Source organism: Neopsephotus bourkii, unplaced genomic scaffold, assembly GCF_033783945.1.
Source record: "Neopsephotus bourkii isolate Nb327-2 ecotype Australia unplaced genomic scaffold, CSIRO-AGI_Nbou_v1 NB_1154, whole genome shotgun sequence".
Classification (NCBI taxonomy): Eukaryota; Metazoa; Chordata; class Aves; order Psittaciformes; family Psittacidae; genus Neopsephotus; species Neopsephotus bourkii.
In genome coordinates this window covers 3648747-3663033 of record NW_026901640.1, presented here as the reverse complement: position 1 = coordinate 3663033, position 14287 = coordinate 3648747, and the positions used below count along the sequence as shown (strand labels likewise).

Sequence of the window (14287 nt, the reverse complement as noted above, 5' to 3'; positions counted from 1 at the left end):
TATGTTGGTTATATTTTCATTCTTTGAACTGAAGCTATTTCATCAACAGCTTGCAAATTACAAACAGCTTAGCAGAATGTTGTTTTTTTCTGTGTGCAAGAAAAGCATATCCTATGGGATGCCCAGTTCCGTACCTGAGAAGTGGGTAACTTTTACCTCACCTTTGCTTACTAGAAAAGAATAGGTCCACAAACGTGTACATTGTAACATGGAAATAAACTAAGATTAATGTGCCAAATGTTACAATGTTAGAGATATTATCACCTTTGCATAATTCTGCATTCTTAGATCTTTATATGCTCGTGTGTTCTGTTGTCTCCATAGTATTAGCAACAGAAACTATCGCGTTCTTTGAAACTCAGATAGATTTAATATGCATAACTTTTAAATTATGTCATGAAAATGCTTCACCTTTATTTTTTTATTAAAGTAAAATGAAAGTAACAACTTTTTTTTTTTTTTTTTTTTTGCCTGTTAAAATAGCGAGAAGGGAGCTGGAAGATCGGGGAGGGAGGGTAAGATTGTGGGTTTTGGAAGTTGCTTCTTTAGGTGGAAGGTCTGGGGTTGCTTAAAAGTACCATTTAACTGAAAAACTACCTGAATAACTCTTGGCATTGGCAGTACGCAATTATGAAGTGTGGGAAAGTTCTGGGGTGAAGTCTCTGCCAGCAAAAATCAAGGTGGTTATTGAGGCAAACAGAGAGGGAGGGATAACATGGTTTATGTAAATGGGTTCTACAAGCCTGGACATCTTAGTCTGAAAACTAAAAGGGACTGAGATTGTCATCAGATGATTACAACAGCTACTTCCTAAGATACGCTGTGCATGTGAACCTTGTGCACCAACTGCTGCATGCAGCAGAGAGCCCACAGACTTGTTTAGAAACATTGTATTGCATACATCAGAACACTGGTGATGTTGTGGAGCATCTTGTCAAACTAGAGAGCCTGACAACCCACACAATACCACGAGATAAAATATTAAAGATCCTTTCTTTATGGAGATTAAAGATACAACTTTACAGCTGCACTAGACTTGTTCTGACTTACAATTTTGAATACTTAAATTGTCCATTGCCAGAGAAAAGGAATTTCTGAAGTTCTGGGACTGGATTTTTAATTGCCTAAATTAAAGAAAAATGTATTTTTCCCTTTAAGTACCACTGATGGGCAATATTAGTATTTGAAATCTGATTTGTAACTTCTTCGGGCAAACAAGGAAGGGAGGCTTCTGTCTGGTGGGATTGGTGTGTAAGTCTGGCTGCATTTGTATGTAAATCTGGCTGGTACACAGGATTTGGAAAGGAATCTTCCTGAAATGAAATCTTTTTCAGTGGTAGAGCTTTCACTTGGAGGACCTAAAGGATTCAAATACTATTTTTCACATACAGAAAGCATGAGAAAGTTTTTCAAAGCTTTGGATATAGAAGTATAGAAGCAAGAGTATATTAAATGAAGCTGTACCTTAATACTACATTTAATGGTAACATTTCTACCTGATGAGTACATCTGACATTTGAGCAGGCCCTGTGTTAAAATTGTGCTGTAAACTGAACCTTGTACCTTCAGTTTCTAATCTGGAGTTTTTTTCTTTCTGATAACCTTAATCTTCACAGGAAAACCAGTGGCCTATATGCCTTATGCTGAGGTCAAGCGAGCAATAGAACAGGAAGCACAAGTGCAAAACACAGCAACAAGGTCAGCATCACCGTACAGGCTGTCTCCAAGAGAAGTTAATAAAGCCTCTCCCCAGCCTGATATGAATGCAGCTCGCTACAGTGTCCCACCAGGTAAGTACTTTGTTAGGTATCACAGGGATATGTAGTCTTCCTTGGAAGCTGGACTGCTGAAATTTGATATAGTATCAAATTAGTATCTAAATGCTTTGTAAATTAACAAAAGAAGAAAATAGATTGTTTTCCTTGTGCATGTAAACTTCAAGCTTCTTTGAGATTGTATTTTTATTATTTGTTGCTGCATTAGCTGCATGACACGTATTAAAGCAGATGGGTGATCTGGAAAGTGTTAGAACAGCGCTGGGACACAGTCATCAAGAGTTTTTCAGCTTAATACAAGTACTGTCATATTCATGGGTGGCCTTTCTTACCAAGGGAGGAGTTAAGGAAAATAGAAAGCTGCCACTATCTTTGGCATTAGTTTCATACTTGTAATTGCTTAATATTATAATCTGAGTGGTTTATAAAACAGTGAAATAACTGACAAATCTTAATTGTGAAACTTGGGTTATTGCTTTTCCCTTTGGAGTGTAATGTCATGCTAAGAAAAGACAAAAGCAGGGAAGCTTAGATTATACTTGACTCAGTTGCATTCCCTTCAAAGAATAAGAACTTTCTTTAAAAACAGGAAAACAGCAAAAAATCTGAATTTGCCCTGGGCTGCTGTTTGTAAAAAGTTAGTTTTCAGAGTCTGCACTTCTACAGTGCAGCTTTTGCCATTTCTTTTTGAACTTTTATGCCAGGTTAGATATTTTCCATTCAGTTTCTATGCATAACATACACTTGGACATAATGATTATCAGAGCTGTAAATACAGCCTAGATAGCTTTTGGGTATTGTATTCCCATCAGAAATTGTTAGATGAACTTGCTATTTTTGTTCCTCTTGTCTCTCTAACAAGTAGGAGAGCTGAAACAGACTTTATTTTTAACATACAATGTTTTCTCCCCAAGTTCTTCAGCCAGCACCTCACCAAGTAATAACCAATATACCTGAAGGTGTCCGCCTTCCAACAACCAGACCAACCAGACCACCACCACCACTCATTCCATCCTCCAAAACAAGTGTGCCATCAGAAAAGCCTTCTTTCATCATGGGAGGCTCAATCTCACAAGTAAGAGAACTATTATTTGAAAACCTCTGCTTACATCAATATTTGCACTTTTGCCAGCCTTCAACATCTTGTACTGGCTTATGTGTTCACAGCATTAACACTTAAGACATATACATGCCAATTCTAAAAGTCCAGGAATTACAGATGCTTTAGAAAATAGAAAATCTTGCAGTTATTTACATTTAGGAACATGGCTGAAGATCTCCAGCTTGGGTGAAGTGCATCTCCAAACTAACTTTGATACTTTGCAGTGGTGTACTGTAGCATTTTAAGATAGGATCGTAGTAGTATTAGCATTCTCCTGTAAACACAGATGTGAATCTTCATTCCGCAGACAAGAATTAACATATATTTGTTGTTTCAGGGAACACCTGGCACTTACTTAACATCCCATAGTCAAGCTTCCTACACCCAAGAAACTGCAAAGCCATCAGTGGGTTCTATATCTCTTGGGCTGCCAAGGCAGCAGGAGTCAGCCAAATCTGGTAAGAAAAGAAAAAACTGACGTGTTTTATGTAGACTATTTAATGACTTGTAATTAAAGGGAAAAAAACCCAAACAAAACTTTTCTTCTTTTTTTTCTTATTCTGAATAGCTTCCCTGCCCTATATCAAACAAGAGGAATTCTCTCCCAGAAGCCAGAATTCCCAACCTGAGGGACTCCTGGTCAGGGCACAACATGAAAGTGTGGTTCGAGGTAAAGAAAATCACACAGATTTAGAAACCTTGTCAGAGCCTGGGAAAACTGAGAGAATTAACTTCTAGAGCTCAAACTGCTGAAGTGTTATTTTTAAGTATTACATGATTATATAAGTACCATAAGATTATATGATTAATCTGCTCCCTGTTTCCAATGCATGTGTATTTGTAGCTAGCGCCTCCTGTCTGCATGTCTCATTTCAAAACAGTTGTCTCAACGCATGCCAGTTTCAAAATGAAGCTGCTCACTAGAGCATATGCAGAACAATACATGTCAAATATCCAAATACATCAAAAGAAAAGAAACTAAATTCCATGGAATAATACTGCAAAAGGCTTTTGGTCTGTAAAAGAGGAAATTATATGACTGCTCAAATGCATGCTGTTAAACTGATTTTTTCTCCATATTTTAATGTAAGCCAAGAGTTTGCACTAGAGTTTTTAATTGTTTCAACTAGAGTAGCTATTTTTTTGTTATTCTCTTATGTATCAGGATGTCTTATTTCAAATCAGGTACAGCAACGATACAGGAGGGAAGTATAACACGAGGAACTCCAACCAGTAAAGTATCTGTTGAGACCATTCCTTCTTTGAGAGGCTCCATAACTCAGGTATTTTTTCTGCTTATTGAGAAGGCTGAGGCAAACCTGCATATTTAAGCTGTCACTGTGGATATATTTGCGTGACTGAAAAAGTGAATTATTATCACAAGTAGGAACTTCCTTGAATAAAGAAATTTTAATACAATCAGATGGTCAAATCCTACTATTGCTGAAGTCATCATTACCATGCTTTCATCTTCATATATATGAGTCTTTAAATAAAGCCACCAGAGCCTTTGGTAAACCTAGCTGAAGGCTTATTAAGAACTTCCATAGTGCTTGATGAAGCAGGTGGCTTTCTACATCTAAAAAATGTTGTGGGTTTAGGTTGGGTTGGTTTTTTTTTTTCCCTTTACTGCTATTATCTTAAATAAGTGCCCATGTTCTGAGTTACATTTGATTGATTGATTGAATTGCAGGGTACACCAGCTCTGTCCCAGGCTGGCATAGCAGCTGATGCATTATTGAAGGGAACCATCACTCGGCTAGCTACAGAAGACAACAGCCCAGAAAAGTGCCGAGAGGAAACTTCAGCCAAAGGCCATGTTATTTATGAAGGCAAAAGTGGGCATATTTTATCTTATGATGGTGGGTATTTGTATATTATACCTGATTAAAGGCAAGACTGCAGCATGTTCTGCTTTTATAATCCATAGCTGAATTGTATCTGTTTCCAAGTGGTGGATATAAACCTTAATCAGTGGGGTGCCATCTGGGAGAGGTATTGACCTACATGTGTTTTTGAGAGTCTAAGAATTAAAGTGATTCAGAAATTGTGGTGGTGTTCTGAAGAGTCTCTTGTACTATGTATTTAAAATAATAGTTAAGCTGTTTAATTTCTTTGCCATTTATTTCCAGTTTGTCATGGAAGATTTTTATTTTGAAAGGTTAAACAAGTTTGAAATGATCTGTATTAAAATCAGAATAAATGTATCCTTTAACTTTGAACTTCAGTTAAGATACTGATAAAAGAGTAACTGAACAAATATATATTTTAACAAACTATAAAGGATCTTTTGAAGGTTGAGATTTAATATTACAATATTCAACTGAAGTTGTCTTGTTAAAGTATTAATGACCTGTGGTCTCATTAAATGTTATGCTCGTGTATCTCTTTCTTATCATCCACATTTTCCTGACCACACTCTTACAAATTTTGCCAGCTATTAAAAATGTTCGTGAAGGAACAAGGAGTCCAAGAACAGCTCATGAAATTGGTTTAAAGAGAAGCTATGATACAATGGAAGGGAATATAAAGCAAGGAATGTCTATGCGTGAGTCTCCGGTGTCTGCACCACTGGAAGGTAAAAACAGCTGCTTCCAAGGTGTTTTGTGTTTTATCCAAGTATTTTGCATTGTTGCAAGAGTATTTGGAGTTATTTATGAAGCAGACGAAAAGAGAAATGAGATTTAAATCTTACACTACTAACCGAATCTATGCAGTAACCACTACAAACATGCTGGAAATATGACTGGAGTTCAGCTAGCACTTCTTCCTCTTAGTAGATCTGACACGTGTGACTGACTCTGAATCACAGTCCCAGTAGGTCATGTAGAGCTCAAACAACACCAGTGTGGCCTCCATGGGCACACCCGTTAGTTAAATATTGGTCTCAGCCATGGCACAGTAACTGTGGAACACACTGGCGTGACCGTTTGCATTCCTGCAGTAAACCTCTTGGATTATGCCAAGAAGAAGATTGCACAGCTGCTGTATCCCGCTTCAGGGCATCCCTAGTATGATTTTGATTTAATAAACTGTAATGAAATAAGGCTGCAAAGGTCAAGTCAGGCCATTGCATAACTTTTCTGATTGCTTTTTAAAAATACAAGTGCAAGAAAATGTTGCATACCTAAACTATGGAGTCTTACTCCTTAAGTGTGTTTTTTTTCCCCATATTTGGGTAGCCCTTAAAGGCTATTTTCTGTACACTTTCAGCAGAAGGAGCAATATGAATAAGAAGTTCCTAGGATCTAGAAATTCAGTCTTGCCTTTAAGTTTCTGATGCATTTGCCTCATCTCTAGGCTTTTTTGGGATATGGGAAGCTGCTCTGATACATTTGTGCTGTATCTCGTTGCTTTGACACATTTTCTGTCCTCAGACTGTGGAAAACCATGAGTTCTTTTGGGATTTGATTCAGATTCCTACTCTAAGAACAGTAAATTCAGCTCTTCCCAGATGATTCAGAATGAACTTTGATTAATTTGGAAGAAGCTGAGCTATATTTTGAGGTGTTTTTTTTTCATTTTTGCTTGGGTTTCTATCATGAACACCTTTCTTTAAGTAAAGTGAAATGTAAGAGAAGCAGTGACTGCATCTGGGGCAAGAGTTAAGCTTAATTATAAAAAATAGCTTGTGTTTTCTAAGTATGTTAAAACTTGCAGGAATGTAATAGCATGAATGCCTGAACTGAAAGACTTACTTTTTAGGGCAGGATGGTGTTTATAACATGTTGCTACAATGCCTAGCATGCTGAGGCTAGGACCTCTGGGCACTACTCTGATACAGATACTATCTGTGATCTATGTAAGAAGGAGGAGGGTTTTGTTGGGCTTCTTTGAACACTTGTTTAATTCTCTAAATTATGTCCATTTTAATTTTAGGTTTAATATGCCGTGCACTGCCTCGGGGTAGCCCACATGCTGAACTAAAAGAGAGAACAGTGTTGTCTGGCTCTATAATGCAAGGTAAAGTATTGTGAGTTTAGAAGGCAAGCATTAATTACAGCCTCAAAAATCTGTATTTCTGAACCTTAAAACTGATGTTAACAATGGTAGCTGTGTTAAAGGTGGAGCTAATTTTATTAAACATGTTTTTCAGAGCATAAATCAGCAGTTTTCTGATATGCTGTGCACAAAGCTAGTGTGTAAATGTAGCATTTTATTTCTTCATGGAAATCAGACTATTTTTAATACAAATACTTGGCAATTAGCTCTTTTTTTTTTTTTAAATGTGAATATGTGTGCTATTTCCTTTATTTCAGCATCTGAAATAACTTGGGATCCTTTCAGTGATATATTGAATATTTGTTCACTATTACTTCTGTGGTGATTTTCTTAGTCTTGAGAGCATATCATAGATTATAGCAAACTGAAGTGCCACGACTATGACATGTAGTTATTTTACTCTTTTTATGAAAAAAGAGACTCGGTAATTACTAGTGCCAGTAATGTGACTCTTTCTTTCTATAAAAGGTACACCAAGAGCAACAGCTGAAAGCTTTGAAGAAGGCTTGAAATACCCTAAACAGATTAAGAGAGAGTCACCTCCCATAAGGACATTTGAAGGAGCCATTACTAAGGGGAAACCATATGATGGAGTCACTACTATAAAAGAAATGGGTCGTTCCATCCATGAAATCCCAAGACAGGATTTACTAAGCCAGGAGAGTCGCAAGACTCCCGAAATGGTGCAAACGACCAGGCCAATCATAGAAGGCTCCATATCTCAGGTGAATACAAAAAGCAGTGCTACACTCACCCAGTTGATTACAGACCCAGGATTGAATCAATTCAGGGTATTTGAATAATTGCAAATGAGAGATGTGTTTTGTTTTAAGGAAGCCACCAACTTGAAAAGCTTAAAAATATTTTCTGTGTATTAAATAAATCCTGGTGCTTCAACTGTAGGGAACACATTTGCAAGCAAATGTGAGAGAACTGACAAGTAACAGTCACTAAGATCCAATTATATTCTGTGTTAATGTGATGCAAGCAATGAACTACGATGTCAGCAATGTGAGAAGTTTAGCACACATGAAACATTGGCAGAATAAGCTTACCTGTCTTTTTCTCCTTTTCAGGGCACACCCATAAAATACGAAAGCAACTCTGGCCAGTCTGCCATCAAACATAATGTAAAATCTTTAATCACTGGACCAAGCAAGCTTCCCCGTGGAATGCCTCAGCTGGAAATGGTGCCAGAAAACGTGAAGGTGGTGGAGCGAGGAAAATATGAAGATGTGAAGACCGGGGATGCAGTACGTTCCCGTCACACGTCAGTAGTGAGCTCTGGTCCCTCTGTTCTCAGGTCAACTCTTCATGAAACTCCCAAATCACAGCTGAGCCCTGGGATTTATGATGATACCAATGCTCGGAGGACACCTGTGAACTATCAGAGTCCAATGTCCAGGAGTTCACCTATGCTGAATAGAGTTAGTGAGGGTATGTTATTCCTATCCAGACAAGAAGTTTTAATGATTTAATTTTAAACTTAATTTTGAACTGCTTTCTGTAATCCTTTCTACTTTCTTGTATTCTAATGGTTTCTCTCAAATTGGAGGGTGGCCACAGGGAATTTTAGAAGGCTCTAAGCCTAAAATCTGCCATATTATAACATCAATGTGGGAAGACAATTCTTTCTCAATTTGCATTTAATTATGGGTTGTATCGAAACAGTTGCCTGTAAGTGTAACATTTTAAGGGCAGAAGCTATTCCTATGGAGGTATCTAGATGAGGAAGGTATTGTGGTGAAGTGTAAGCAATCAGCTTTAGGATTTAGATTTTTCACCAGAAATAGTTTGTGATATAAAATACTTTCTGTGATTTATTGTATCACATTGCAAGATCCTCTAGACTGTTACTTGAGAGCCAGTGTATACTTACAGCTGAATTTTCTATTGAAAAAAATATGCATTTTATTGATTTGGAGTTTTCATTGGTTTTAGGTGGAATATCTTCTGGGAAGCCAGCAAATCACGAAAGAAAAAACACACTTACTCCGACACAGAGGGAGAGCGTGCCAGCAAAATCTCCAGTCCCTGGGGTTGATCCTGTAGTGACTCACAGTCCTTTTGACCCTCATCATAGAGGAGCAACTCCTGAAGTCTATAGGAGTCACCTCCCTCCTCATTTAGATCCTGCTATGCCATTTCACAGGGCTCTGGATCCTGGTAAATCTGTTTGTATTGGGTTTCTTTTAATTTCATAAAAGGTTATGTATTATACACTGTTGTGGCCTAATTTCAACTGGGGGGGAGGGTGGGTTATTATCTGGCCAGGAAACTTATGGAAAATATGATTATATAAGGCTGTAACTTTCTTCTAGAAGCTGCCAGCTGCTTCTGTTTGGTTACAAAGTTCAGACAGTATTTTTAGATAAGTTTTCGTGAAATATATGAAAGCTTTCAGGAAAGCTATGCAGAGAAGAATGTGGAAGATGCTATAGAATTAATCAGGACTTCTTTATTCAGGACTGTGATTCCTTCTCACTGAGGGATTATCAGGTTGTCCCTTGTGATACTAAATACAGTAGACTTCCTTTTAACCTATCCTTCAGTCTCCTTCTGTGAGATATTTTAACCTTTTTTAGGTATTTCAGCTCTTTACATCTTCAGAACTTCAGGATTTATATTTTTAATCAAGTCTCTTATGCATATCTCCAGTATGGGTTATTTCACTTTTTCTGTCTGAAGACTGCATAAATTCAGTAAACCACCAGTATTAAAATGCTGTTTTAATTCATCTGGCACTGGCTAGGGAGAATTGACAGTGCTTCTCATTAAACATCTGAAACTTCCATTTGATATCACCCAGACCCTAAATCTTCTATTTTGTTTCCTTCTTCACCCTCAGCTGCTGCTGCTTACCTGTTCCAAAGGCAGCTGTCACCCACCCCAGGCTACCCAAGTCAGTATCAGCTTTACGCGATGGAGAACACACGACAGACAATCCTAAATGACTACATTACCTCACAGCAGATGCAAGTCAATTTACGTCCTGATGTAACGAGAGGATTATCTCCCAGAGAGCAAACTTTAGCTCTCCCGTATGCAGGAGCAAGAGGTATCCCCGTGGTTTTTCTTACGTTCTTTGAAGTATGTTTTGGGTGTGTGGTTGGTTGGTTTGTTTTGTTGCTGCTTATAAAGATGTGTTCATAAGTGTGTATGCATACAAGTGCATAGGCAGAGATGTGTTTGCAAATGTGTTGTCATACTTCTATACTGGCTTCTGTGGGCATAAAGGAAAACTATATATGTAAACAATATTGTTAAAGGGAAGGCTGTAAGACTTATTAGTGTTCAAGAAATTAGACTGGTTTGATAGTTTAAATTGGTACTGAGAAACATATTTAACTCATCCTCAACTTCAGAAAAGATAATTATATCAAAATGAGAACTTCTCCAAAATGAAAACAAAAGCAACAGCTAAAAGGATGAGGTTTGTGAAAAACAGGGTGATTGTTTAAAGGTGTTAGGTTAGAGAGTTAGCAAAAGTGTGTGAGGTGTTGCAGGAATGGGAAAAGCCTAAATCAGTCTGAATATGTAAGAGAAGCAAGAAGGAGCATTTGAAAACGAAAAGACATCTTGTGAAAGTGTAACTCCTGAAACAGAGAAAATGGGAATCTGGACAAGTTAAATGGCTGATTGCCAGATCTAAGAGAGTATAACCAGGAGGAATGTAGCTCTGCATTTGCTTTATTCTGTGTTTTTCCACTAAGCATTCACTGCTGACCTTTATTAATGAACAGAATATATAACATGTGGGCTATTGGTCTGTCCTTGAGTTACTATTCTTACATGTGTCATCTCCTAACAGGAATTATTGACTTGAACAATATGGCTCCCACTATCTTAGTGCCTCATCCTGGAGGAACAAGCACACCACCCATGGAGAGAATCACATATATCCCTGGTACCCAACTTACGTTCCCTCCTAGGCCTTACAATCCTGCTTCTCTGTCACCAGGTAAGGGCCCTTGTGATCTGCTGCTGTCTCTAGTTGTCTGACATGCTTTCTTTAGCTTTCATTAATGTCACGTCTTGGTGTTTTCTCAGGTGATGCTTTTTGCATGCTTTTCTTACTTGGATAGCAAAGGTTTTCTTAAGGGTATCCTTTGTAGTTACATTAGGAGCACTGACAAATGCAGAATTTGCCTCATTCTGTCATTTCTTTATTTATAATCATTTGATTGTGATTTCACTGACTTCATAGTGTACGTGTTGAAGAGTAGAATTTGGGTTTATAAGCTGTGTAGTTTCTAACTCTATAAAAACCACTTTAGTAAAAAGCTGTTGAGCCTTCCACTGTTACTGTATGTTAAGCTTTTATCTTCTTAGAAAAGTGGATAGTTTTGAGTGGAATGAAAATGTATTTGGGAAATTTTGCTGTAAGTGGATAGCAGAGTATTGGCAAGTGTTTACATCCAGTTATGCTTAACTTGAGTATCTCTTTTTACTACTTCATTTTATTTTGTGGACCTTCCAGGACACCCTACACACCTGGCAGCTTCTGCAGCTGCAAATGCTGAAAGGGAACGGGAAAGGGAGAGGGAGAAGGAACGGGAAAGGGAGCGGGAACGGGAGCGGGAAAGAGAACGAGAACGGGAGAGGGAGAGAATCTCTTCAGTCCCTGCTGAACTTTATCTTCGACCAGGTGAATGCAAATCTCTACATTTAAATCAGTTGTCTTGTAGACTGTAACTGCTTCTTATCTTTTTCTCATAGCAATGTAGCACCTGGGAAATGGTGTGAATCCCAGTTACCGCTAGCACAACTTCCATGTCATTCAGAGCATTGTAAACATGCTGCTGCCATTTAAACCTCTGATGCATACTGTCACAGCTAGAAGGGTGGAGACTACTGGGAAAGGATGTGGAGGAGACAACACAGATATGTAGTACTGCATTGTTATAATAGTTATCAATATATATTGTTTGTTTCCTTCTGCTCTGTTCTGTAGGTGCAGAGCAGCCTGGCAGACCTGGCAGTCATGGATATGTTCGGTCCCCATCCCCTTCAGTTAGAAGCCAGGAAAACATCCTGCAGCAAAGGCCTAGTATTTTTCAAGGAACCAATGGGACAAGTGTAATCACACCTTTGGATCCTGCTGCTCAGCTACGTATCATGTATGATTTATAACTTACTATTCCAGAGATATGTGTTCTAACATTTGCAGTTACTAAACAGTGCATTGAGCCTGAGGAAAATACAACAAGATGAAGACATATCACTATCTGATTGCTCTTGGATTTATTGGAAATGATCCATTTCAATAGTCCAGTTTGGATAGAAATTAGTGTCAGAAAAGCTTCACTTTGTTGTATGTGTGATGTGGCTCTGATTCTCTTTTTCATGCAATATAATTGAGAATATTCAATGTTTGTCAACAGGCAGCTCACCCCTGGAGCTCCCTCTATTACTCAAGGGTTGCCAGCTTCCCGTTACAATACTGCTGCTGATGCCCTTGCAGCACTCGTAGATGCTGCAGCCTCTGCTCCTCAGATGGAAGTTGCCAAAGCAAAAGAGAACAAGCATGAAGGCACCAGGATAGAAGAGAATATGGGACGCCGGTCAGCTGTGGTTACTGAACAGCAGCAGATGGAACAGAAGACACTGGAGGTAGAAAAGAGGCCTGTCCAGTGCCCCTATACATCTGCAAACTTTTCTGGTGGCAAGTCCCAGGGACAGTCTTCAGTAGTCTATTCAGAGGCTGGTAAAGAGAAAGGACCTCCTCCTAAATCCAGGTACGAGGAAGAGCTGAGAACTCGAGGAAAGACCACAATTACTGCTGCTAACTTCATAGATGTGATCATCACTCGACAGATTGCTTCAGACAAGGATGCACGAGATAGGGGCTCTCAAAGTTCAGATTCTTCCAGTAGTTGTACGTATCTTAGTAACTATCTACTTCTTTGCTGTCTGTCTTAGCGTTTTAGGGAAATAATAAGTTGTGAAATGATTCTGATGTTCAATGATAAAATATTTCACCTCTGCCCAGTAGAAACACTTCATAGACAAATACGGGTTTTGCATATAGTTACTCAAGATTCTTGGAAAATCAGAGTTGTTTGCTTTATTCAGATTCCCTGCTACAATAGGAAATGCAGGATAATAAGACTAACCTTATCAGAACTCAAGAAACCTAAAATTATGTGGTTTACATTGAAACACTGTTGTGGAAGCATTTGTATCGCCATGGTTATCATGAGGAAAAGATAGTGTTTTAACTTCCATTTCACTGGTGTCATTGTAATGGAAGCACTGGTGTTGCTGTGTAGAGGCAAGAGAAATTTTCTGTGACATTTACACCTTATTCCACAACCTTTGCTTGATACTCAGTATCCTCCCATCGGTATGAAGCTCCTGGAGATGCCATTGAGGTGATTAGCCCTGCAAATTCACCTGTACCTACTCAAGAAAAGCTACAGCCCTATCAACCAGAGACACCTAAACAAAGCCAGGCAGAAAGTAAGTTTATCTGCATATATAAATATTCTCACAATTATCTTGCTTATGTTTACCAGCTCCATGGCATCATAAATACCTTGGGAGTCTTTAAGTGGATGCTTAGCACATTCTTAACTTTTCAGAAACTTTTGTTGGAAGTATGTTGTTGCAGTGATCTGGAAAATCTAGAGCAAATGTATTGGAACTGACATTTGGCATTAGACAGACAGAGCTCCTTTCCATTATAGGGTAGCTGATTTAATAAGAAATTTATTTCCAATTCATTCTTTCAAAGTCCTGTGTACAGGTGTTGATGCCTACAATTTTTTACCTATTAGTAAAGGTCAAAATATTACAGAACAGTTTGCAGGTGAGAAATGAGCTGCAATTAATCTACATTGTGAAATGAAGCTTTATTTTATCTACTTTAAATTGTAGGGCTTATATATGAAGGGGGAAATACTGATTATCACACAGGATATCAAAGACCTAATGCAGAAACACTTCCTCTATTAAATTTGTAAGCACAGAAGTTTCAAACCTTGAAGCTTCAGTAATACCATCTGTTAAGACTGACCTTTTCTTCTTCAACTAGATGACCCAAACAGGCAATATGAGGGGACGATTCACCGCTATAGGACACAACAGGAACCCCCTTCACCCCAACAACCTCCACCTCCCTCTTCCCAAGCAGAAGGGATGGCACATGTGCCCAGGACCCATCGGCTTATCACCCTTGCTGATCACATCTGTGTAGGTTTATTTGCATGCATCTTTTCAGATGTGAAAAGTTATATTTTGATGATGAAAACACATGTTTTGAAACTTAATACCAATTCTGTAATTATTAGTTTTACTTGAGGCTGTTATACAATGTGTCTGAACTTAAAATCATCTCATTTGTTGCAATCGGTCTCGTATTCATCTAGTTCATGAATACATAGTCTCTTGGCCAGTGTCTGACCGA

At 38.3% G+C, this 14287-nt stretch overlaps 1 protein-coding gene across 1 annotated transcript in view; it reads left to right on the top strand.

Annotated features, from left to right (window-relative positions):
• Positions 1 to 14287, top strand: part of NCOR1 (nuclear receptor corepressor 1) — a 67631-nt gene that overhangs the window by 44395 nt on the left and 8949 nt on the right. Inside the window, exons 23-39 of the mRNA XM_061363556.1 lie at positions 2690 to 2850; positions 3215 to 3335; positions 3446 to 3547; positions 4063 to 4160; positions 4571 to 4739; positions 5315 to 5455; positions 6757 to 6840; positions 7348 to 7604; positions 7956 to 8316; positions 8821 to 9045; positions 9728 to 9937; positions 10691 to 10840; positions 11360 to 11527; positions 11834 to 11999; positions 12264 to 12757; positions 13213 to 13341; positions 13916 to 14073. Of these exons, the coding sequence (XP_061219540.1) occupies positions 2690 to 2850; positions 3215 to 3335; positions 3446 to 3547; positions 4063 to 4160; positions 4571 to 4739; positions 5315 to 5455; positions 6757 to 6840; positions 7348 to 7604; positions 7956 to 8316; positions 8821 to 9045; positions 9728 to 9937; positions 10691 to 10840; positions 11360 to 11527; positions 11834 to 11999; positions 12264 to 12757; positions 13213 to 13341; positions 13916 to 14073 (3194 nt within the window). The remainder of the gene's footprint in view (positions 1 to 2689; positions 2851 to 3214; positions 3336 to 3445; positions 3548 to 4062; positions 4161 to 4570; positions 4740 to 5314; positions 5456 to 6756; positions 6841 to 7347; positions 7605 to 7955; positions 8317 to 8820; positions 9046 to 9727; positions 9938 to 10690; positions 10841 to 11359; positions 11528 to 11833; positions 12000 to 12263; positions 12758 to 13212; positions 13342 to 13915; positions 14074 to 14287) is intronic.